General features: G+C 36.4%; 1 protein-coding gene across 9 annotated transcripts in view; it reads right to left on the reverse strand.

Moving 5' to 3' along the window:
• The window catches only part of DOCK7 (dedicator of cytokinesis 7), a 227,551-nt gene that overhangs the window by 5,619 nt on the left and 203,539 nt on the right, over positions 1-18,393 (reverse strand). For 5 of the 9 annotated variants that reach the window (XM_045035944.1, XM_045035942.1, XM_045035945.1 and 2 more), the window contains 5 exons: positions 12,645-12,770; positions 10,560-10,649; positions 10,206-10,442; positions 9,719-9,862; positions 8,475-8,581 (listed from right to left, as the gene is read on the reverse strand). In XM_045035944.1, the coding sequence (XP_044891879.1) occupies positions 8,475-8,581; positions 9,719-9,862; positions 10,206-10,442; positions 10,560-10,649; positions 12,645-12,770 (704 nt within the window). Of the gene's footprint in view, positions 1-8,474; positions 8,582-9,718; positions 9,863-10,205; positions 10,443-10,559; positions 10,650-12,644; positions 12,780-18,393 lie in introns of all 9 variants that reach the window. The other 4 variants (XM_045035943.1, XM_045035948.1, XM_045035946.1 and 1 more) reach the window with 1 other exon arrangement.

An 18,393-nucleotide genomic window follows, 5' to 3' on the forward strand; every position in this document is an offset into this window, starting at 1 on the left:
CCTTGAACCATACTCAAAACTCAACCGCAAGTGGATTTTTTTTTAAAAAGTAAAAAGCCTTTTTTGCTTTCTTCCCCTTTGTTTAACCTATATTGAGTTTTAGAGATCCCATTAAATTGGGTTTTAGAAGTTAATACAGAATACTATGGATTCAGTGGAAACGTAATTTCTTAAGACACAATAAGCAACAGTCATAAGAAAAAGACTGAATCCTTTAGCTACATTAAATTTAAGAACTAATGTTTATTTTTTAAAAAAGGGGGTGCTAAACCCTAAATTCAGAGAAGATATTTGTGATACTTAACAAATGATAAAATATTATATATCCAGATTATATAAATACTCAGAAATCAGTAAGGAAAAGAATCCAATAGGAAAATGGACCATGTAACTTTACAGACAGGAAAGGGAAATGGCTAACAAACACACGACAGGATATTCAACCTCTTTGAAAAAGAGAAGTGCAAATTTAATCCATAATCACATATTATTTCACACTAAATTGGTAAAAGTCAAACTGCCAGACAGTAAGTAGCGGTGAAGTTATATAGCAACAGGAACACTCAAACGCTACTGGTGAGATTTAATTTTGGCTTACTTTGTTTTTATTTTTTAAGTTGTTAAAAGTTTTTGATTTTACTTCCAGTGTAGTTAACATACAGTGTTCTATTAGTCTCAAGTGTACAACATAGTGATTGGACATAGTCTAAACATTACTCAGTGCTGATCATGGTAAATGTACTGCTTAATCCTCTTCCCCTCTGGTAGCCATCAGTTGGTTCTTTATTATTAAGAGTCTGATTTTTGGTCTGCCTATCTTTTTTTTCCCTTTTGCTCATTTGTTTTGTTCCTTAAATCCCACATGAGTGAAATCACATGTATTTGTCTTTCTGACTTATTTCACTCGGCATTATATCTCTAGCTCCATTTGTGTTGTAAGTGGCAAGCTTTCTTTTTTACTCCATTGTAAAATACTCCATTGTATATATACACCATGTCTTGTTTATCCACTTATATCGATGGACACTTGGGCCGCTTCCATAATTTGGCTATTGTGAATAATGCTGCAATAAAAATGTATCTCTTTGAATCAGTCTTTTTGTATCTTTGGGGTAAATACCCACTAGTGCAATTATTAGACCTTAAGGTAGTTCTACTTTTAACTTTTTGAGGAATCTCCATACTGTTTTCCACAATGGTTGCACCAGTTTGCAGTCCCAGATTGAGCGAGAGTTCCTTTTTTTCCACATCATGGCCAATGCCTTTTTTTTTTTTTCCATTCTGAAAGGTGTAAAGTGATACCTCATTGTAGTTTTGATTTGCATTTCCCTGATGGTAAGTGATGATGAACATCTTTTCATGTGTCAGTTGGCCATCTGGAGGTCTTCTTTGGTGAAATGTCTGTTTATGTGTTCTGTCCATTTTTAAATTGGATTTGTTTTTTTGGGTACTGAGTTTTATTAGCTCTTTATACATTTTAGATACTAACCCTTTATCAGATATGTCACTTGCAAATATCTTCTCCCATTCGTAGGTTGCCTATTAGTTTTTGTTGACTGTCTCCTTCACTGTGCAGAAGCTTTTAATTTTAATGTAGTCCCAGTAGCTTACTTTTGTTTTTATTCCCCTTGCTTCAGGAGACATATGTAGAAAAATGCTATGACCGATGTCAAAGAAATCACTGCCTGTACTCTCTTCTAGGATTTATATGGTTTCAGGTCTCACATTTAGGCCTTTAGTCCATTTTGAGTTTATTTTTGTGTATGGTGAAAAAAGTGGTCTAGTTTCATTCTTTCACATGTAGCTGTCCAATTATTCCAACACCATTTGTTAAAGAGACTTTCCCATTGCATATCCTTTCCTCCTTTGTCAAAGATTAATTGACCATATAATTGTGAATTTATTCTGGGTTTTCTATTCTGTCCATTGATCTATGTGTTTACTTTTGTGCCAGTCGCATTCTGTTCTGATTACTAGAGCTTTGTAATATAACTTAAGTCTGGAATTGTGATACCTCCAGTTTTTTCTTTTTCAAGATTGCTTTGACTATTTCAGGTCTTTCATGGTTCCATACAGATTTTAGAATTATTTGTTCTAAAGTTCTGAGGAAAATGCTGTTGGTTGGGGCGCCTGGGTGGCTCAGTCGGTTAGGCGGCCGACTTCGGCTCAGGTCATGATCTCGCGGTGAGTTCCAGCCCTGCGTCAGGCTCTGTGCTGACAGCTCAGAGCCTGCAGCCTGCTTCAGATTCTGTGTCTCCCTCTCTCTGACCCTCCCCTGTTCATGCTCTGTCTCTCCCCGTCTCAAAAATAAACGTTAAAAAAAAAATTTTATAAAAGAAAATGCTGTTGGCAAGGCGCCTGGCTGGCTCAGTTGGAAGAGTGAGCAACTCTTGATCTTGAGATTGTGAGTTCACGCCCTATGCTGGGTATAGAGATTACTTAAATAAAAACACCGTAAAAAAGAAAGAAAAACGTTGGTATTTTGACAGACATTGCATTAAATCTGTAGAATGCTCTGGGTAGCAATTTTGTCCTTCCAATCCATGAGCATTCCATCTTTCCATTTCTTTATGTCATCTTCAATTTCTTTCATCATTGTTTTACAGATTTTTAAAAAATGCTTATTTTGAGAGACAGCACACACAAGCAGGGGAGGGGCAGACAGAAAGGAAGAGAGGGAGAATCCCAAGCAGGCCCCGTGCTGCCGGTGGAGAGCCTGATGAGGGGCTTGATCCCATGAACTGAAACCAGAGCTGAAATCAAGAGTTGGACACTTAATGGACAGAGACACCCAGTTGCCCCAGTATTTTATAGTTTTCAGAGTACAGGTCTTTCAACTCTTTGGTTTATTCCTAAGTATTTTATTATTTTGGGTGCAACTGTGAATGGGATTGCTTTCTCAATTTCTCTTTCTGCTGCTTCATTATTAATGTATAAAAATGCAAGAGATTTCTGTCCATTGATTTCTTACCCTACAACTTTACTGAATTATCAGTTCTACTAGTTTTTTGGTGGAGTCTTTAGGGTTTTCTATATATAGTATTACGTCATCTGCAAATAGTAAAAGATTTACTTCTCCCTTGCCAATTTGGATGCCTTTTATTTCTTTTTGTTGTCAGAATGCTATGGCTAGGACTTCCAGTACTATGTTGAATAGAGAGTGGACATCCTTGTCTTGTTCCTGATCTTAGATGAAAAGCTCTCCAGTTTATCCCCATTGAGTATGATGTGGGTTTTTTCATATACGGCCTTTATTATGTTATGTTCATTCCCTCTAGACCTACCTTGTAGAAAGTTTTTATCACGAATGGATGTTGTACTTTGTTAAATACTTTCTCTGTCATCTATTTTTTTTTATTTTGTTAATGTTTATTTTTATTTATTTTTTTTTTGAGAGAGAGAGAGAGAGAGCAGGGGAGGGGCAGAGTGAGAAGGAGATACAGAATCTGAAACAGGCTCCAGGCTCTGAGCTGTCAGCACAGAGCCTGATGTGGGGCTTGAACTCACAAAATGAGAATTCATGACCTGAGCCGAAGTTGGATACTTAACCGGCTGAGCCGCCCAGGCACCCCTCTCTGCCATCTATGAAATGATGATATGATTTTTATCCTTTTCCTTATTGATGTGATGTATCATGTTGATTGACTTGTGAATAGTGAGCCAACTTTGCACCCAGGAATAAATCCCACTTGATTGCAGCGAATGACTTTTTAAAACATATTGTTGGATTCATTTTGCTAGTATTTTGTTGAGGATTTTTGCATCTATGTTCATCAGAGATACTGGCTTGTAGTTCTCTTTTTTTGTGGTGTCTTTATCTGAATTTGGTATCAGGGTAATATTGGCCTCATAGAATGAATTTGGAAGTTTTCCTTCCTCTTCTAGTTTTTGGAATTGTTTGAGAAGAATAGGTATTAAATGTTTGGTAGAATTCGCCTGTGAAGCTGTCCAATCCTAGGCTTTTGTTTGTTGGGAGTTTTTTGATTATGGATTCAATTTCGTTGCTGGTAACCAGTCTATTCAAATTTTCTATTTCTTCTTGCTTCAGTTTTGGTAGTTTATAGGTTTCTAGGAATTTATTTCTTCTATGTTGTCCAATTTGTTGGCATATAATTTTTTGTAGTATTCTCCTGCAATTTTGTTGTTTTGTTTTGAGAGAGAGAGAAAGCACATGAGCAGAGAAGTATTGTTTATACTTCTGTGGTGTTGGTTGTTATTTATCCTCTTTCATTTGTGATTTTGCTTATTCAAGTTCCTGCACGTGCGTGCTCTCTCTATGAGTCTAGTTAGAAGTTTATCAATTCTGTTGATCTTTTCAAAGAACTAGCTCCTGCTTTCCCTGACTATTCTATTGTTTTTTTGTTTTTGTTTTTTTTTTAAGTTTCTATATCATTTATCTCTGCTCTAATCTTTATTATTTCCTTCCTTCTGCTGGTGTGGGGCTTTGTTCTTTTTCTGGCTCCTTTATGTGTAATGGTTTACACACTTTGGAAAAAAGTGGCATTACCTGGTTGAGGTTGAACCTATGAACCAACAACACTACTCTTAGGTATATAACTCCTAGAAAATCTGTTGTCAATTCAGAAAAAGAAGGATATTTGAATATTACTCTTTGTAACAAAAACAAAACAAAAACACAGGTAACTACCAAATATACACCAACACAAAAATGAATAAATCATGGTATATTCACACAATGTAATATATAAAAATAAAGTAAATTTAGGTGTATCTCACAAACTTTGAAAACAGCAAGTCACAGAAAAATTATATTCACTGTCCATTTATATAAAAATACACAAAATGAAAGTGTATTATTAAAGGATACATTAATTTATGAGAAACCATAAAGACAATAAAGGAAATAATAAATATGAAACTCATGATAGTGGTTACCTCTAAAGGAAAGTAGAGATGCTATCAGAAAAGAACATATGAGGAGGTGATCTCAAAGCAATGATAATGTTATTTCTTAAGCAGGGTGGGTAGGAACATGATTTTTCTCCCTGTTCTTTAATAACAAGTGTTATAAATATTATATTAAATCCATTTAAGATTTAATGAAAATTAGTTTTAAAATATAAATCCCAAAATATAAGAAGTAAACACATGCAAAAGTGTTCACTGGTTTTAGGAATAAAAGAATGCAAACGAAAGTACCATTTAAACTGATTAACAAGAGATACCCTACCTAAATGGCATACTTAAAGCAAGGTGTGCTGAGATTAGTACACTTGCATACTTGGCACTGTTTGATACTTGGAAACTTTTTGCAATGCATGATGTATTAAGGGCTCGTAAAAATGTTCGTGTACTTTGGCTTAGTCATTTCATGCTTAAAATAGTATGGAGGCTCCTCAGAAAATTAAAAACAGAAATACCATTTGATCCAATAATCCCACTACTGGGTATTTACCCAAAGTAAATGAAAACATTTAATTAAAAAAGATATATACACCCCTATGTTTATTGCAGCATTATTTACATTAGCCAAGATATGGAAGCAACCTAAGTGTCCACTGATAGATGAATGGATAAGGAAGATATGGTATTTACAAACAATGGAACATTACACAGCCATGAAAAGCATGTGATCTTGCCATCTGTGACAACATGGATGGACTCAGAGATATTATGCTAGGTGAAATAAGTCAGACTAAGAAAGACAATGATACGACTTCACTTATATGTCGAATCTAAAAAACAAATGAACAACAACAACAAAAGAGCAGAATCAGATCTAAGTGCAGTAGGAAGATGGGCAAAACGGGTGAAGGAGAGTATGAGGTATAGGCTTCCAGATACGGAATGAATATGCCACAGGGATAAAAGGCACAGAGAATAGCATAGAGAACATAGTCAATGATACTGTAACAGCATTGTATGGTGACAGACGGTAGCTACACTTGTAGAGAACACAGCATAAGGTATAGGAAATCACCATGTTGTATACCTGAAACTAACGAAACATTGTGTCAACTATAATAAAAAATATTTTAAAAAATCCAACACACTGGATAACTACATCACACTTAAATTCAACTTAAATTCAAACATTTGATGAAATAAAGTAACCATTAGAAAGTTTTAACTTTAACTGAAAAACAAAAAATTCTATGTATGTTGTAAGTGAATTTTTATAAATATATATATATATATGCATACTGATATAAAAAATTAAAGGTAACACAAAAGGTAGCATGACTTTAATAAAATAATAAATAATAAAAAAGGCTATAATTTTCTTGATAAGATTTATATTTTATAGTTTGTTTGGTGTTTCTGCCTTTTTGTCATTTAAAATGAAGAAAACCTTCTCTACAGTTGGTAACACTTAAGGAGACCTGCGCACTACAAAAGTTCGTTACCTTATCATCAATATGCACAGAGGAGGATATATATATATGAATGTAATCATGTAAAAATTCCAAATAATGGCAAGAAAAGCCGTATCTGTCTATAATTAAATGTGTATGACCTAAAGAAGTATGTATTGTTCCAAGACCATCTGGCTGACAGATAGCAGGGTGTTTTTGGTTGTTATTTGAAACTTTCCTAATAATAAAACTAATGCCGGCTATTAGTCAATTTTACAGGTATAAAGCAGATTTCCTTCTTTCACTACCACAGTTCATTTACTTCATATACTTGGAGCTGTTTCCTGCTGCTTCCTAAAATCAAACCTAGAAGGGGTCTAGGCCACTAATCAGATTATGGAATCTCAGACTTCCAGTGAAGCTTTTTGAAGTCTTTTAAAAGATATTCACCATGTTCAGGCAGGAGAGACTGATAGGAATTCATGATAGCTATTGCAATGAGAACATGGGAAATTCCGTCTTAAAATACTTGATTATGTTAGCATTCCTCATAATTTTCTGATGACAAAACTGATATAAAATTATCTCTACCCCTGATAAAGCTGTTCAATGAATGATTTGATAAGAGAAAGCACAACAGGGAGTCAAAGACTGGGTTCTGATGCTACTTTATTAGGTGATAGTCATTTACTTAATGGTACACTAGGCTCTTACAATCTAATCCCAGTCCACTTACCCAGTATTCGACTGCCTCTCTTCACAGATTTTATGGTTCCAGCTTCATTAAACTATTCACCTTTCTCCGAAGAGACTCTGAACTTTGCTCATGCTGGTTTTTCTTTTTTTCTCTTCTATTTAGTATACGCTTTCTCCCTGTATCTGTCTGAAAACTAATATTCTTCCTTCCAAGGTCCATACCAAATGTCGACTCCTGTGTGCAATCTTCCCTGGCATGACCATGTAAAATTAATCATTCTCTCTATTTTGCTTTCAGTGTTAGTAAAGCAGGAACCAGTATCAAGTTGATAAATGACTGTTTTTCCTACTGTTTCAAAATTTAATATTTACTAAACACCTATTTATTATGTGCCAAATATTATTTGTGCAGAAAAGAGTTAACTGTAGGCCGGAGACTGCTATCCTTCGAAGGCCTGTTTGCAAGGATGGCGCTTGGTTAGTGTCTTGGAATTTGGACTTTGGGAGGTAATCATTCCCAGAAGATAAGAGCGGCTCAATGTGCCTAAACTATTTACACAAACATTATGGCTTATGCTGAATACCTGCTTTCATTCTGTGAGTCTGGAATTCTGGTAGATACCAGGGAGAAGGTGTCTATGTGACCAGCCCCCAGCAACAGTCTTGGCACTGAGTCTCTACTGAGCTTCCTGGGTAGACAACATTTCACACATGCTATCCCAGCTCAGTGCTGGAGGCGTCAGGAGCTCCTGTGCAAATCCCCTAAGAGAGCATTGTGGAGCCTACAGCTGGATTCCCCAAGACTTCACTGTGCCTTTTCCCTTTGAAGGTTTTACTTTGTCCCTTCTCACAGCAACAAATCATAGCCATGACTACATCTATATGCTGAGTCCTGTCAGTCCTCCTAGCAAATCGTTAAAACTGGGGGTGGTCTTGGGGACCCCGACACACCCATATATTATTTCACTTAACTTGCACAAGCAGATATTATTATCCTTACTTTATATACTAGAAAATAAAGGATCTTAGAGATTAAGTGACCTGGAATAGGACACACGATTACAAAGACAAGATCTGAACATAAATTTTTTGCTTCCAAGTTTGTTGCTTCTGTGTTTCCTGAGGGAAGGGAAACCAAAACTTTCCCAATGAAGGTTCACCATAAATAATGACTCTCAGGTTAAATAGTTAAATGGTCTATAACAGTTTCAAGTTAAACAAAAATTTGAGTCTGGGCTCTTCTAATCTTTAAAATAAAAAATATGGCATTACAGAGTATTGGATACGTAGGGGGGGATACGTAGAGGCCCGGAAGGAACAGGAAGTAACGCACAAACTGTTTCTCACTGTGAGATGCTTTTCTAGATTCTCTCTTTTGAACAGTCCCTTAAGGACCTTATACCATGCTGTGGTTTGGACATTCTCAAATGTGAGGATCTTTACGTAGGAAGTCTTGAGTACCTTTTAGTAAAATCTTTGAAGCACAGTCGTAGTTTATTATGATGTCTGAAGAGTTTTGGATCACTGGGTATTTCAGATAGAAAAACCTGGGCAACTTCCAAAGGCCCCTGTAAAATAAGAACATAAAACAAGTGTGTTTTGGTCTTCTCTAAAATCAGAGGTAGAATTTACCCAAATGATTTTTTCTTAGCAATGAGATGGTTCCACTTAAGCTTAATGCATGTACGTCTATGCCTATATTAAAACTTCTCACAGACAGATTCTGGCAATTGATTTTCAGCTTCTCTTAATGCCAAATCTTATATTTTTAAGTACTGCAATTAAATTAGTGCATTTTTCAAAGAAAAGAGGAGTTCAAGGACTGACTATCGTATTCATAGAAGCATTGTGCTTTGTACTTTTTATATTCCATAATTTATCCTGGCTGCAGTCAGATGTTGGAGATGACCTTTTGTGACTGTTATACCTTTTGGAAGTAAAACCCCCAAATCATGTATGTTTTTAGGGGTAAAGGTGTTAAAATATTTACTTCAGTATTGAAGTAAATCGGTATCAATAGGGCAGTATCAGTATTGATAGGGCACTTTTTGGTTAAAATATAAGATACATAATATGAAATCTTACTTGAAGCCTTTCTGGATTTTACCTTACCCTGGAATATTCCCTAATCATCAGCAAGAGAAGCTGAATGAACCCATCACAAGGAGATAATGGGGATGGCTTCTAATCTGCATATGACAAAACAACAATAATACGTACATATGTTATTAAAACTTTCAAAGCGAATCCACATTATTTATTTCCTGCTCATGACTCACTGTGAAGGAGATGTGGAGAAGAAACACCAGGGAGTACTAAGGGGGCAGGCATTCGCATGTATGTATGTACGTAGCTCTGAAAATCAGGCCTTTTTAGATCACGTTCATTTAGTACAAGATTTTAAAGGAAAGGCCATTTTAAGCGAATCAATTCCTTCTTAATAGAATGTTTGAGAACAGATGGGTAGACAAATACAGGCAGTACAGGAGGAGGCATGAAAACCTTAGTGACAGATCATACTAAAAAGATTTTTGTTTTTCAGTCTATCTTCATTTATCCTTTGTGACTTCTGCAAACCACTTCTAACACAAATCTTTTTCTGCCTGATCTGACACTTACCTGTGATCTCTGTGAAACGTAATCATGACATCATTCCCAATTCCATTTATGACGGAATTTACAGAGTACTAGCAAAAAGCACTAACCTGATTCACTGTTGTGCCTACAGACCCCTGGAGCACCATCTGAAGCATTTTGGGGTCTGCTGGATCCTGATGTGTTGCAAATGCCAACTCCTGAGTCTTTTTCTGCATATCTTCAATAGCAACTTCAATTGGGGTTAAGATGATCTGGATGAAATAACATTAGGTCAGTGTCCTGACTGAAAACTATTTAATGAGCTTTATATATAATCAATTTTTTAAAAAGTGGAGACTAAGTATAAATTATTGTCCAATAACATAATTCCAAACTTTGGATGCCTTAAAAAAAAAAAAAAAAGCCAACCTTTTAAAGCATAAACCAAGGGTAAACTAGGGACCAAGAAAAGAAGCTGAAATTAATGACTCAAAAATGGGTAAACTTCTAGTACGTTTACACATGAGGGGCAGTACATAATGCTACATCCACACTGTTCTCACATGGCTGCAATGTATTGGTTTCATTAATCTAGTTCCCTGTTTGGGGACTTACCTCCTCCTTGTGAGTGACATTGACCCTTGTTTTAATATAAGGAAAGGCATGAGAAGTAGTCAGAATGGTCTTCCGTTTGAATTGTTCATGAAGTTCCCCATGGGCACGGCCATCTAAAGTGAAGGGCGTACAGTACATGAAACGGCGAAGATTATAATTTTTGTCAAAATAGGTGATTCTGTCTTTCATCTCATATGTGTCAAAGTATGGCTCCACATAGGTAATCTGAATGTATGCCTAGGAAAGAAAAAAAGCCCTTCATTTTCTCACTGTTAAGTCATCATTTAGTCCTTCTCCCTCAAAACCACAGTCTCAGAGATATATGTATGTACATTCTGGTCTAATTAACCATACCTTGTTAGGATCTAATTTACACTTGTCTACAGGATTAGAGTCCTTGATTACTTCAACCACATCCTCTCCAAATCTTTCTCCATAAAATCCCTACAATAAAGAAAAAGAAACCTTTTACATGAAGTTAACATTAGAGAGTAGAGAAAGCCTCTCAGGGAGACTTCTGACCAAAATGAGGCTAAGTTCTTGTACAACCATCCAAATAATTACAAAATAATTATTTAGGTTCACAAAAATTATATTTAGCCTATTAATCTGATTTTATTCCCATCACTCACTTTAACACAAAATAAAATAACAATTTTCTCCAATAAAAATACTGGATTCCATAAGAGGTCCTCAAGAAAAACAAAAAGGGAACAGAAAGCAGAAACAAAAGAAACTCAGTATCTTTGATGTATAGAATCTTACTATTGAGTTTGATGTGGCCTGACTTCTTACAGATATGGGTCAATGAACCAGCATTCATTTTATGAATGATTTAATATTCCAAAATTTTCAAATAAAGGCATTGATCTGTTGAAAGTTTTATACTGGTTTAGATTTTGAAAAGTCAGCCCAGTCAAGAATGTAGTAACTTTGCCATTTAACACTGAGTAGCAGCATGGGCAATGGATGGAGATATTCAATAGGAAAAATTAAATCTGAATCTTCAAAGGAGAACCCCTGCTCTTCCCTCAAAGATAAGTTTTATGATTGAGTAAATTTGGAAGACACCATGTCAGCATTTCCCAAGACTTATTTAGCTCTTAAAAAATAAAAAGTCATACTTTAAGCCAATTTATGGAAGGTGAACACAAGCATGTAACAGTCAAGAAATTAACATCAGCTGAGAATAAAAACAAGCCCCAGAACATTGCTTCTCCAACTATTATGTGAATAGACATAACCCAGGGATCTTGTTAAAAATGATGAATTTTTTTCTTTTGTTCCAAGTTTTTATTTCAATTCTCATTAGTTAACATATAGGGTAATATTGGTTTCAGGAGTAGAATTCAGTGATTCATCACTTACATATAATACCTGGTGCTTAACACAAGTGCCCCCCCCCCTTTTTTAATGTTTTATTATTTACTTTAGAGAGATAGAGCACAAGTTGGGGAGGAGCAGAGAGAGAGAGGGAGACACACAAAATCTGAAGCAGACTGCAGGTTCTGAGCTGTCGGCACAGAGCTCGATGTGGGGCTCGAACTCATAAACTGCGAGATCATGGCCTGACCTGAAGTCGGATGGCTCAACCTACTGAGCCACCCAAGTGCCCCACAAGCGCCCTACCATCATCCATCCACTCTCAGTTTGTTCTCTACAGTTAATGTCTCTTATGGTTTGCCTCCCCCCACCTCTCTTTCCCCCCCCTTCCCCTATCTTCATCTTTTTTGTTTCTTAAATTCCACATATGAATGAGTTCAGAAGGTCTGGGGTAGGGTCTGAGATTCTACATTTCAAACAATCTCCTAGATGATGCCGGTGCTTTCTAGTCCTGGACTGCCTTTTGAGTAAAAACAATAAAGAAAGGTTGGAAAGAGTAACTACAGCAGAGAAGATTGGTAAACCTCTTAATATGAAAATTTATCATCTTGGTGAAAATGAATAAGGAGTGAAAAAGAAGGTTAAGGGGTTCTAAGAAGTGTTTTCAGGGTGTGATTTCAGGCTTTTAAGTCCTAAAGGAATCTCCCTGGGAATCAGGCCAAAGAGATAATGCACTTGAGTCAGAAATTTCTTGAGGTTCTAATTCCAATTCTATTATTAGTTGCTACGTAACTGCTTATGTCTTTTTCTACAAAGTGCAGATGATACTATACACGTTTCTCTGTAAATCACAGTAATTCTGAAGGGTGTAGGGCCTTCTAAGACAGATGTGAAAATAGAGCCTCAAAAAGAAGCAGTTAATATTATTTTACTGTTGCCATAAAAGATTTGAAGGATTAGAAAGCATATTACTGTACCTATCAAAAAATCTTTATTCTGTAAAGGAGTAGTTTGGCATGATCTGGCTTATTAAATGATTAGATCTGGATCTGACAGTCTATTCATCATAGAAAATACAAATTAAAGATGGCATTTATAAACTACTGCAGCATTCACCTCCAATCTGTGAGAGATCTCCGCAAGTTTGGTTATTGCAGGCTCCTTGTAGACAAATTCCTGTTCATCCAAATCCCCGAACTTGGTTCCATAAAAACCAACACGAAAATAGGTGCCAAACATCCGCTTACCATCCTAGGTGTAGGAAAACGAAGAAACCTTAATACAAAGTTTTTTTGTTTCTTACATTATGTTTAGATTGCTACTACGGTATAAAATTCTCAAAAACTGCAAAAATAATTTAAAATTACAATATTTTATTTCTCAAATGAAGTTAAAACAAAGTAAATAATCTTTCTTTTTCATTTTTTCTAACAAATAACGTTATGCAATTAGGACTTTCATCAAGTGACTAAGTCACATATGGTATAGGTTTTTCACAGTTTGTACCAAGTGACCACCTCAAATTGGTCTGTGTTTTTAAGTCTCTACGCAACTGAGATAAATTATTTTCCTTACTGTAAGAAAAGATGCTTGGGATACCATGAACTGTGTCTTAATTATTCTGAAATTACAGCATACTAAATAAAGTTAAATTTAAAAATAACACTGATATTTTTAGTTAGCATTTACCTTTATATATAATCCCTTTACAAATGTAATAAATGAGATCATGAAAGTTAAAAGCCGGGTATATAGCATCTGGCAGAGGAGACAGTAAATGTCAAGACCATCAGGAAGCCCTGACATAAAACATTTACAATGGGGAATCCCTCTGCCAATAAAAATATTTATACGTGGAAGAGTAACTAAAAATGGAATACAAAGGGGAAAATTCATGAATGAAAGATAAAAAGAGAAAAATTTGACATGAGCTGGTTATTCTAAAGTCCCCAAACCACCTACTGCATGCATTAACCACACATTCAAGTACAAAGTACACTAAGATCATCTGAACTCTTACACAGTGCATTTGAAAACAAATTCCTTCAATAAAGATAAAATATTTGGAAGCTTTCTATGCAGTCTTTACAGTTTATTTACAACGATATTTCAGAAGGATTTTATGGTAGTGCCTATATACAGAGCCACACATAAGTATTCAGAAACCTCTGAATTCTCTTTAAGCCTAATCTGTCTTACACTCATTTTTCCTATATTGAGTTCTTACTGGAAGGCAAAAGGATATGTAAAATAAGTCACAAATTAAACAGATAATTAAGCAAAACTCGGATCCTTAATACCAAAAAAAAAAAAAAAAAAAAAGTACAGTGACTAAAAATGTCCCCATATTTATACCCAGAAGAAATACAGTTTTGAAGAAAAAAAATGTCTTTGGCACTAAAGAAACTTGAGGCTTTTAATTTAAAGTTTCTTTTCAGGTGGTGCCTGGGTTGCTCTGTCAGTTGAACATCCGATTCTTGTTTTTGGCTCAGGTCCTGATCCCAGAGTTGTGGGATCAAGCCTCACAGCTCTCTCTCCCTCTGCCCCCCTCCCCCACACTCTCTCTCTCTCTCTCCCGCAATAAAAATTTTTAAAAATAAAATTTTTTTCAGTTATTTCAAAATTTAATAGGCATAGGGGCGCCTGGGTGGCTCAGTCGGTTAAGCGGCCGACTTCAGCTCAGGTCACGATCTCGCGGTATGTGGGTTCGAGCCCCGTGTCGGGCTCTGTGCTGACTGCTCAGAGCCTGGAGCCTGTTTCAGATTCTGTGTCTCCCTCTCTCTCTGACCCTCCCCCGTTCATGCTGTCTCTCTCTGTCTCAAAAATAAATAAAGGTTAAAAAAAAAATTAAAAAAATTTAATAGGCATAAAAATTAAGCTCTATAGCAAATTAAATCTCTGTAGACAAAAAGGTATTAAATTCTGATTAAAACCATCAATAAGTCAATAAAATAATATAACAGCAAATTTTGACATAAGGAATGAAGGCACTGCATGGAAAGTGAAAATGGCATTTGAGAAAATCAACGATTTGTGATAGTTAGGTTTCAAAAATGTCATACACATGTGTAGATATACATTACTACTTTTTAAAAACCACAAATACTAGGGGCGCCTGGGTGGCTCAGTCGGTTAGGCGTCCAACTTCGGCTCAGGTCATGATCTCGTTGTTCATGAGTTCGAGCCCCACACTGGGCTCTGTGCTGACAGCTCAGAGCTTGGAGCCTGCTTCAGATTCTGTGTCTCCCTCTCTCTGCCCCTGCCTAGCTTGCTGCCTCTCCCTCTCAAAAATAAGTAAACATTTAAAAAATTAATTAATTAAATAAAGAAAAACCACAAATACTAACGTTTTCTTATTCTGGCTCTATTCCTCTCAGAGGTTTCCAACTTCAACCACTAATCCAAATCTTTAATATTGTGGCTTTTTAAATATGTGAAGACTGCTATTAGGCCTTGTTTCCCTTAGCTAAACTTTCCAGTTGTCAATCATCTTTATATGATAGAAATTACTATCCTGTTTACATTTTATCAGTTTTTCAATGCCACCTTTCAATGTGTGGAATCCCAGAAATAGACACAATATTGCTGATGTGATCTGATCAGTGCAGGGATTAGTGGGCTCACTGACTCCCTCCATATAAACTTGAATTTTATTAATGCAGCTTGTAACTAGTTAGTAGGCTTAAACTTCTTATTTACTTTCTCATACTGACATTCAGATCAAGGAAAAAAAGTACTGAGTGCTGATAATGTGTTAGACACTATTCATACTCAGTAATATGAAAATAAAAATAAAAAGACTTGGCCTCTCGAGAAAGTAAAGGATATACTAAAATAATTACAGTAAAAATGGTCATGTGCTGTAATAAAAAGTGGTATTGAGAAAGATTAATCCTGCTGGAGTCAGATCTCAAAAGAGGGGACACACAGGGTTCTACAACTCAAAAGAATGGCTAAGTGGATGTGGGAAGGAAGGAAAGAAGAGAGAGAAAGCAGAGAGAGAAAGAAAGAAAAGTCGTAGAAAGGCACAAAACAGAATGTGAGGGAAACCACTCATCCATTCACATAATTATTTAGTGCCTACTATATGTTGGCAAACTGTTCTAGATGTTTGTGAGAAATCAGTGAACAGAAGAGACAAACAGTGTGGTCAGGGTGGGTCTCACCAAAAGGGGACATGTGAGCAAAGATGTGACGGAGGTGTGAGAGTGATTTATGTGGACCTGTGGGGAAAAGCATTCCAGGCAGAAGCCTACCCAGTATGTTTGAGGAACAGGAAGGTGGCTAGTGCAGTTGAAATGGAGTAGATCAGAGTTAACTCTAAGGAGTTTCTGGAACTGAGAATGAATGTGTGTGCACTGGCATTGGAGAGGGAACAGCAGCAGAAGGAAGACTAAGAGTTTGAGGAAATTTAGCTTCAATTTACAAAGAGTTCCCTAGTGTAAAACCATTGACTCTACATGTTCATGAAAGCATAATTATACATATAGTTTCCTCCTCAGGAAAAACCTCACTTCATTTTATTTCCTCCTCAGTTCTGGACCACAGGATGACACTGGTTTTCCACTTTCCTATCGCCTTGCCTCTCTTTTTTCTAGCATTACTTTTCCTTACAGCCATGAATTCTTTCTGAGATTCCTATCATTTCCACACTCCAACTTAATTCTTCCTTGGCAGTTCTACTTATTGGTTCCACAATCTCATGGGATGAAACCATGTCCCAGACAAGGAAATCCATCTACTCATCTATCCATGTCTCTAATGACTGAGATGTCTTATGACAAATGGATTTCAAATCTTTTCTACTTTTGTGATCTTTATTTAGCAAGAACATTCTATTGAGTTGGTTGTGTACTTCTATAATAATATCACTACTAAAACTTTTATCCTCACGCAACTGTTTTCTGCTACACTTTCTTCAAGGTAATTGATTTCCAGAAAAGCATACCACTATTTCATACAGTGGTAATTTCTGTCCCTCCTCGTCTACCAGATCTATTTCTCTTATAGAGCACAAACATTTTTTTATCAGTTTATTTAGCCATAGATGTCAGCTTGGGAACATAACACCTCTTAGACTTCATTAGCCAAAATGTGTTAACATAAGTAGCAGTGATGATGATGATGATGATGATGTTATAGTAACAACAATAAAAATAATCTCTAATGTTTTTAAATGACTTACTATGTGCTATACACTGGCTATCCCCTTTACATGCATCATTGTTAATTCTTATCACAATTATGAGATAGGTATCATTTTTTCACTCTCATTTTATAGAGGAGGAAAAGTAATTTGCCCAAGGTCACACTGTTACTCAGTGTTGGAGCTGGGAGTTAAAGACCAATATATTTGACACCTTAAGTCCAAGTTCTTAATTAAGGTATAAAAATCCCAGGGGCGCCTGGGTGGCTCAGTTGACTGGGCGTCTGACTTCGGCTCAGGTCATGATCTCACCATTCGCGGGTCCAAGCCCCATGTTGGGCTCTGTGCTGATAGCTGAGCCTGGAGCCTGCTTTAGATTCTGTGTCTCCTCTCTCTCCACCCCTCCTCTGCTTGCACTTACCTCCCTCTCTCAAAAATAAATAAAAACATTAAAAAAAATAAGCTATAAAAATCCCTATGCCCTACATACTGATACACAAACACTAGGACATCAGTATGATCTCTAAGCCATCTTCCACTTCTCTTATGTTTTCCTTGGTAATTTTTGACAATTTCCTTGAGTAAGCCTTTTGAGAATTACTGGATACCTCCCGTCCTATGGTTTGTCTTTCTCTATGTTACAACACTGTCCTCTACCATAGTTGTTTTTGCATGCTTGCATTTCCTTCCTTCCATACTCTAATATGATAACCAGGTTGGTGATTCACCTACTGAACATATTCTAAGATATATCCTACTACATTTCTTATCAGAAGTTCAGTTTTTACCATTACATGGCCAGTCCAGGAAAAAGAAATCACATCTAATATCACCTACACAGTACATATTTGCTGTCCATATCTTTCTTTTTCTCCTGAAAAGTAGCATAAGGGCAGAACACAATCAGCAGTACAGCACTGTCAGGTGCTCAGTCATGGGTCTGTACCAATTATCAGGGAGTCACTAACTACCCAAAAGGCATCTCCTCCTGAAGATAAGATTCTTCCTACCTATTATGTTTTCCTTAACTTTCTTAATATCTGACTTAACATTCCAGAGCTAAAGACTATGCTCTTGGAATTTTCTTCATTCCCTTCTTTCAGAGACTACCTCCACCTCCATTATATTGCAGTTTCCAATTCTGCTCTACCTTTACTTGCTTAGATAAGTTAATTTATCTCACTTAGCTTTAGCATGGCGTAAAGCATATAAAAATTCAACAGAAACCACTGCACCAGAACTATAGCCAATATTTCTGAGCATATAAAAACCAAACACTGCCTCATATTCATGTCTAAAATCCAGCCAAATGACAAGAGGTAAGACATAGCCCTTTTCCGTGCTTCAATCTCAAAAGTTAGGGTGCCCCACTTTTCTTTAGTGGTCCAGCAGGAAGAGTTTGGCTTCACAAAGCTAATAAGCCCACCTTCTCTAGCCTTTCTGGAGAATATAAGATATACCTACTAGGGTGGTGATATTCCCTTTAAAGAAAAATGTTATCTTTTAAGAAAAAAAATTGAGGGGTGCCTGGGTGGCTCAGTAGGTTAAGTGTCCAACTTCAGCTTAGGTCATGATCTAATGGTTCATGGGTTCATTCGAGCCCCACGTTGGGCTCTGTTTTGACAGCTCAGAGCCTGAAGCCTGCTTCAGGTTCTGTGTCTGCCTCTCTCTCTGCCCCTCCCCCCCTCATGCTCTGTGTCTCTCTCAAAAATAAATAAA

The sequence above is a fragment of the Felis catus genome, chromosome C1 (genome assembly GCF_018350175.1).
Source record: "Felis catus isolate Fca126 chromosome C1, F.catus_Fca126_mat1.0, whole genome shotgun sequence".
Lineage (NCBI taxonomy): Eukaryota > Metazoa > Chordata > Mammalia > Carnivora > Felidae > Felis > Felis catus.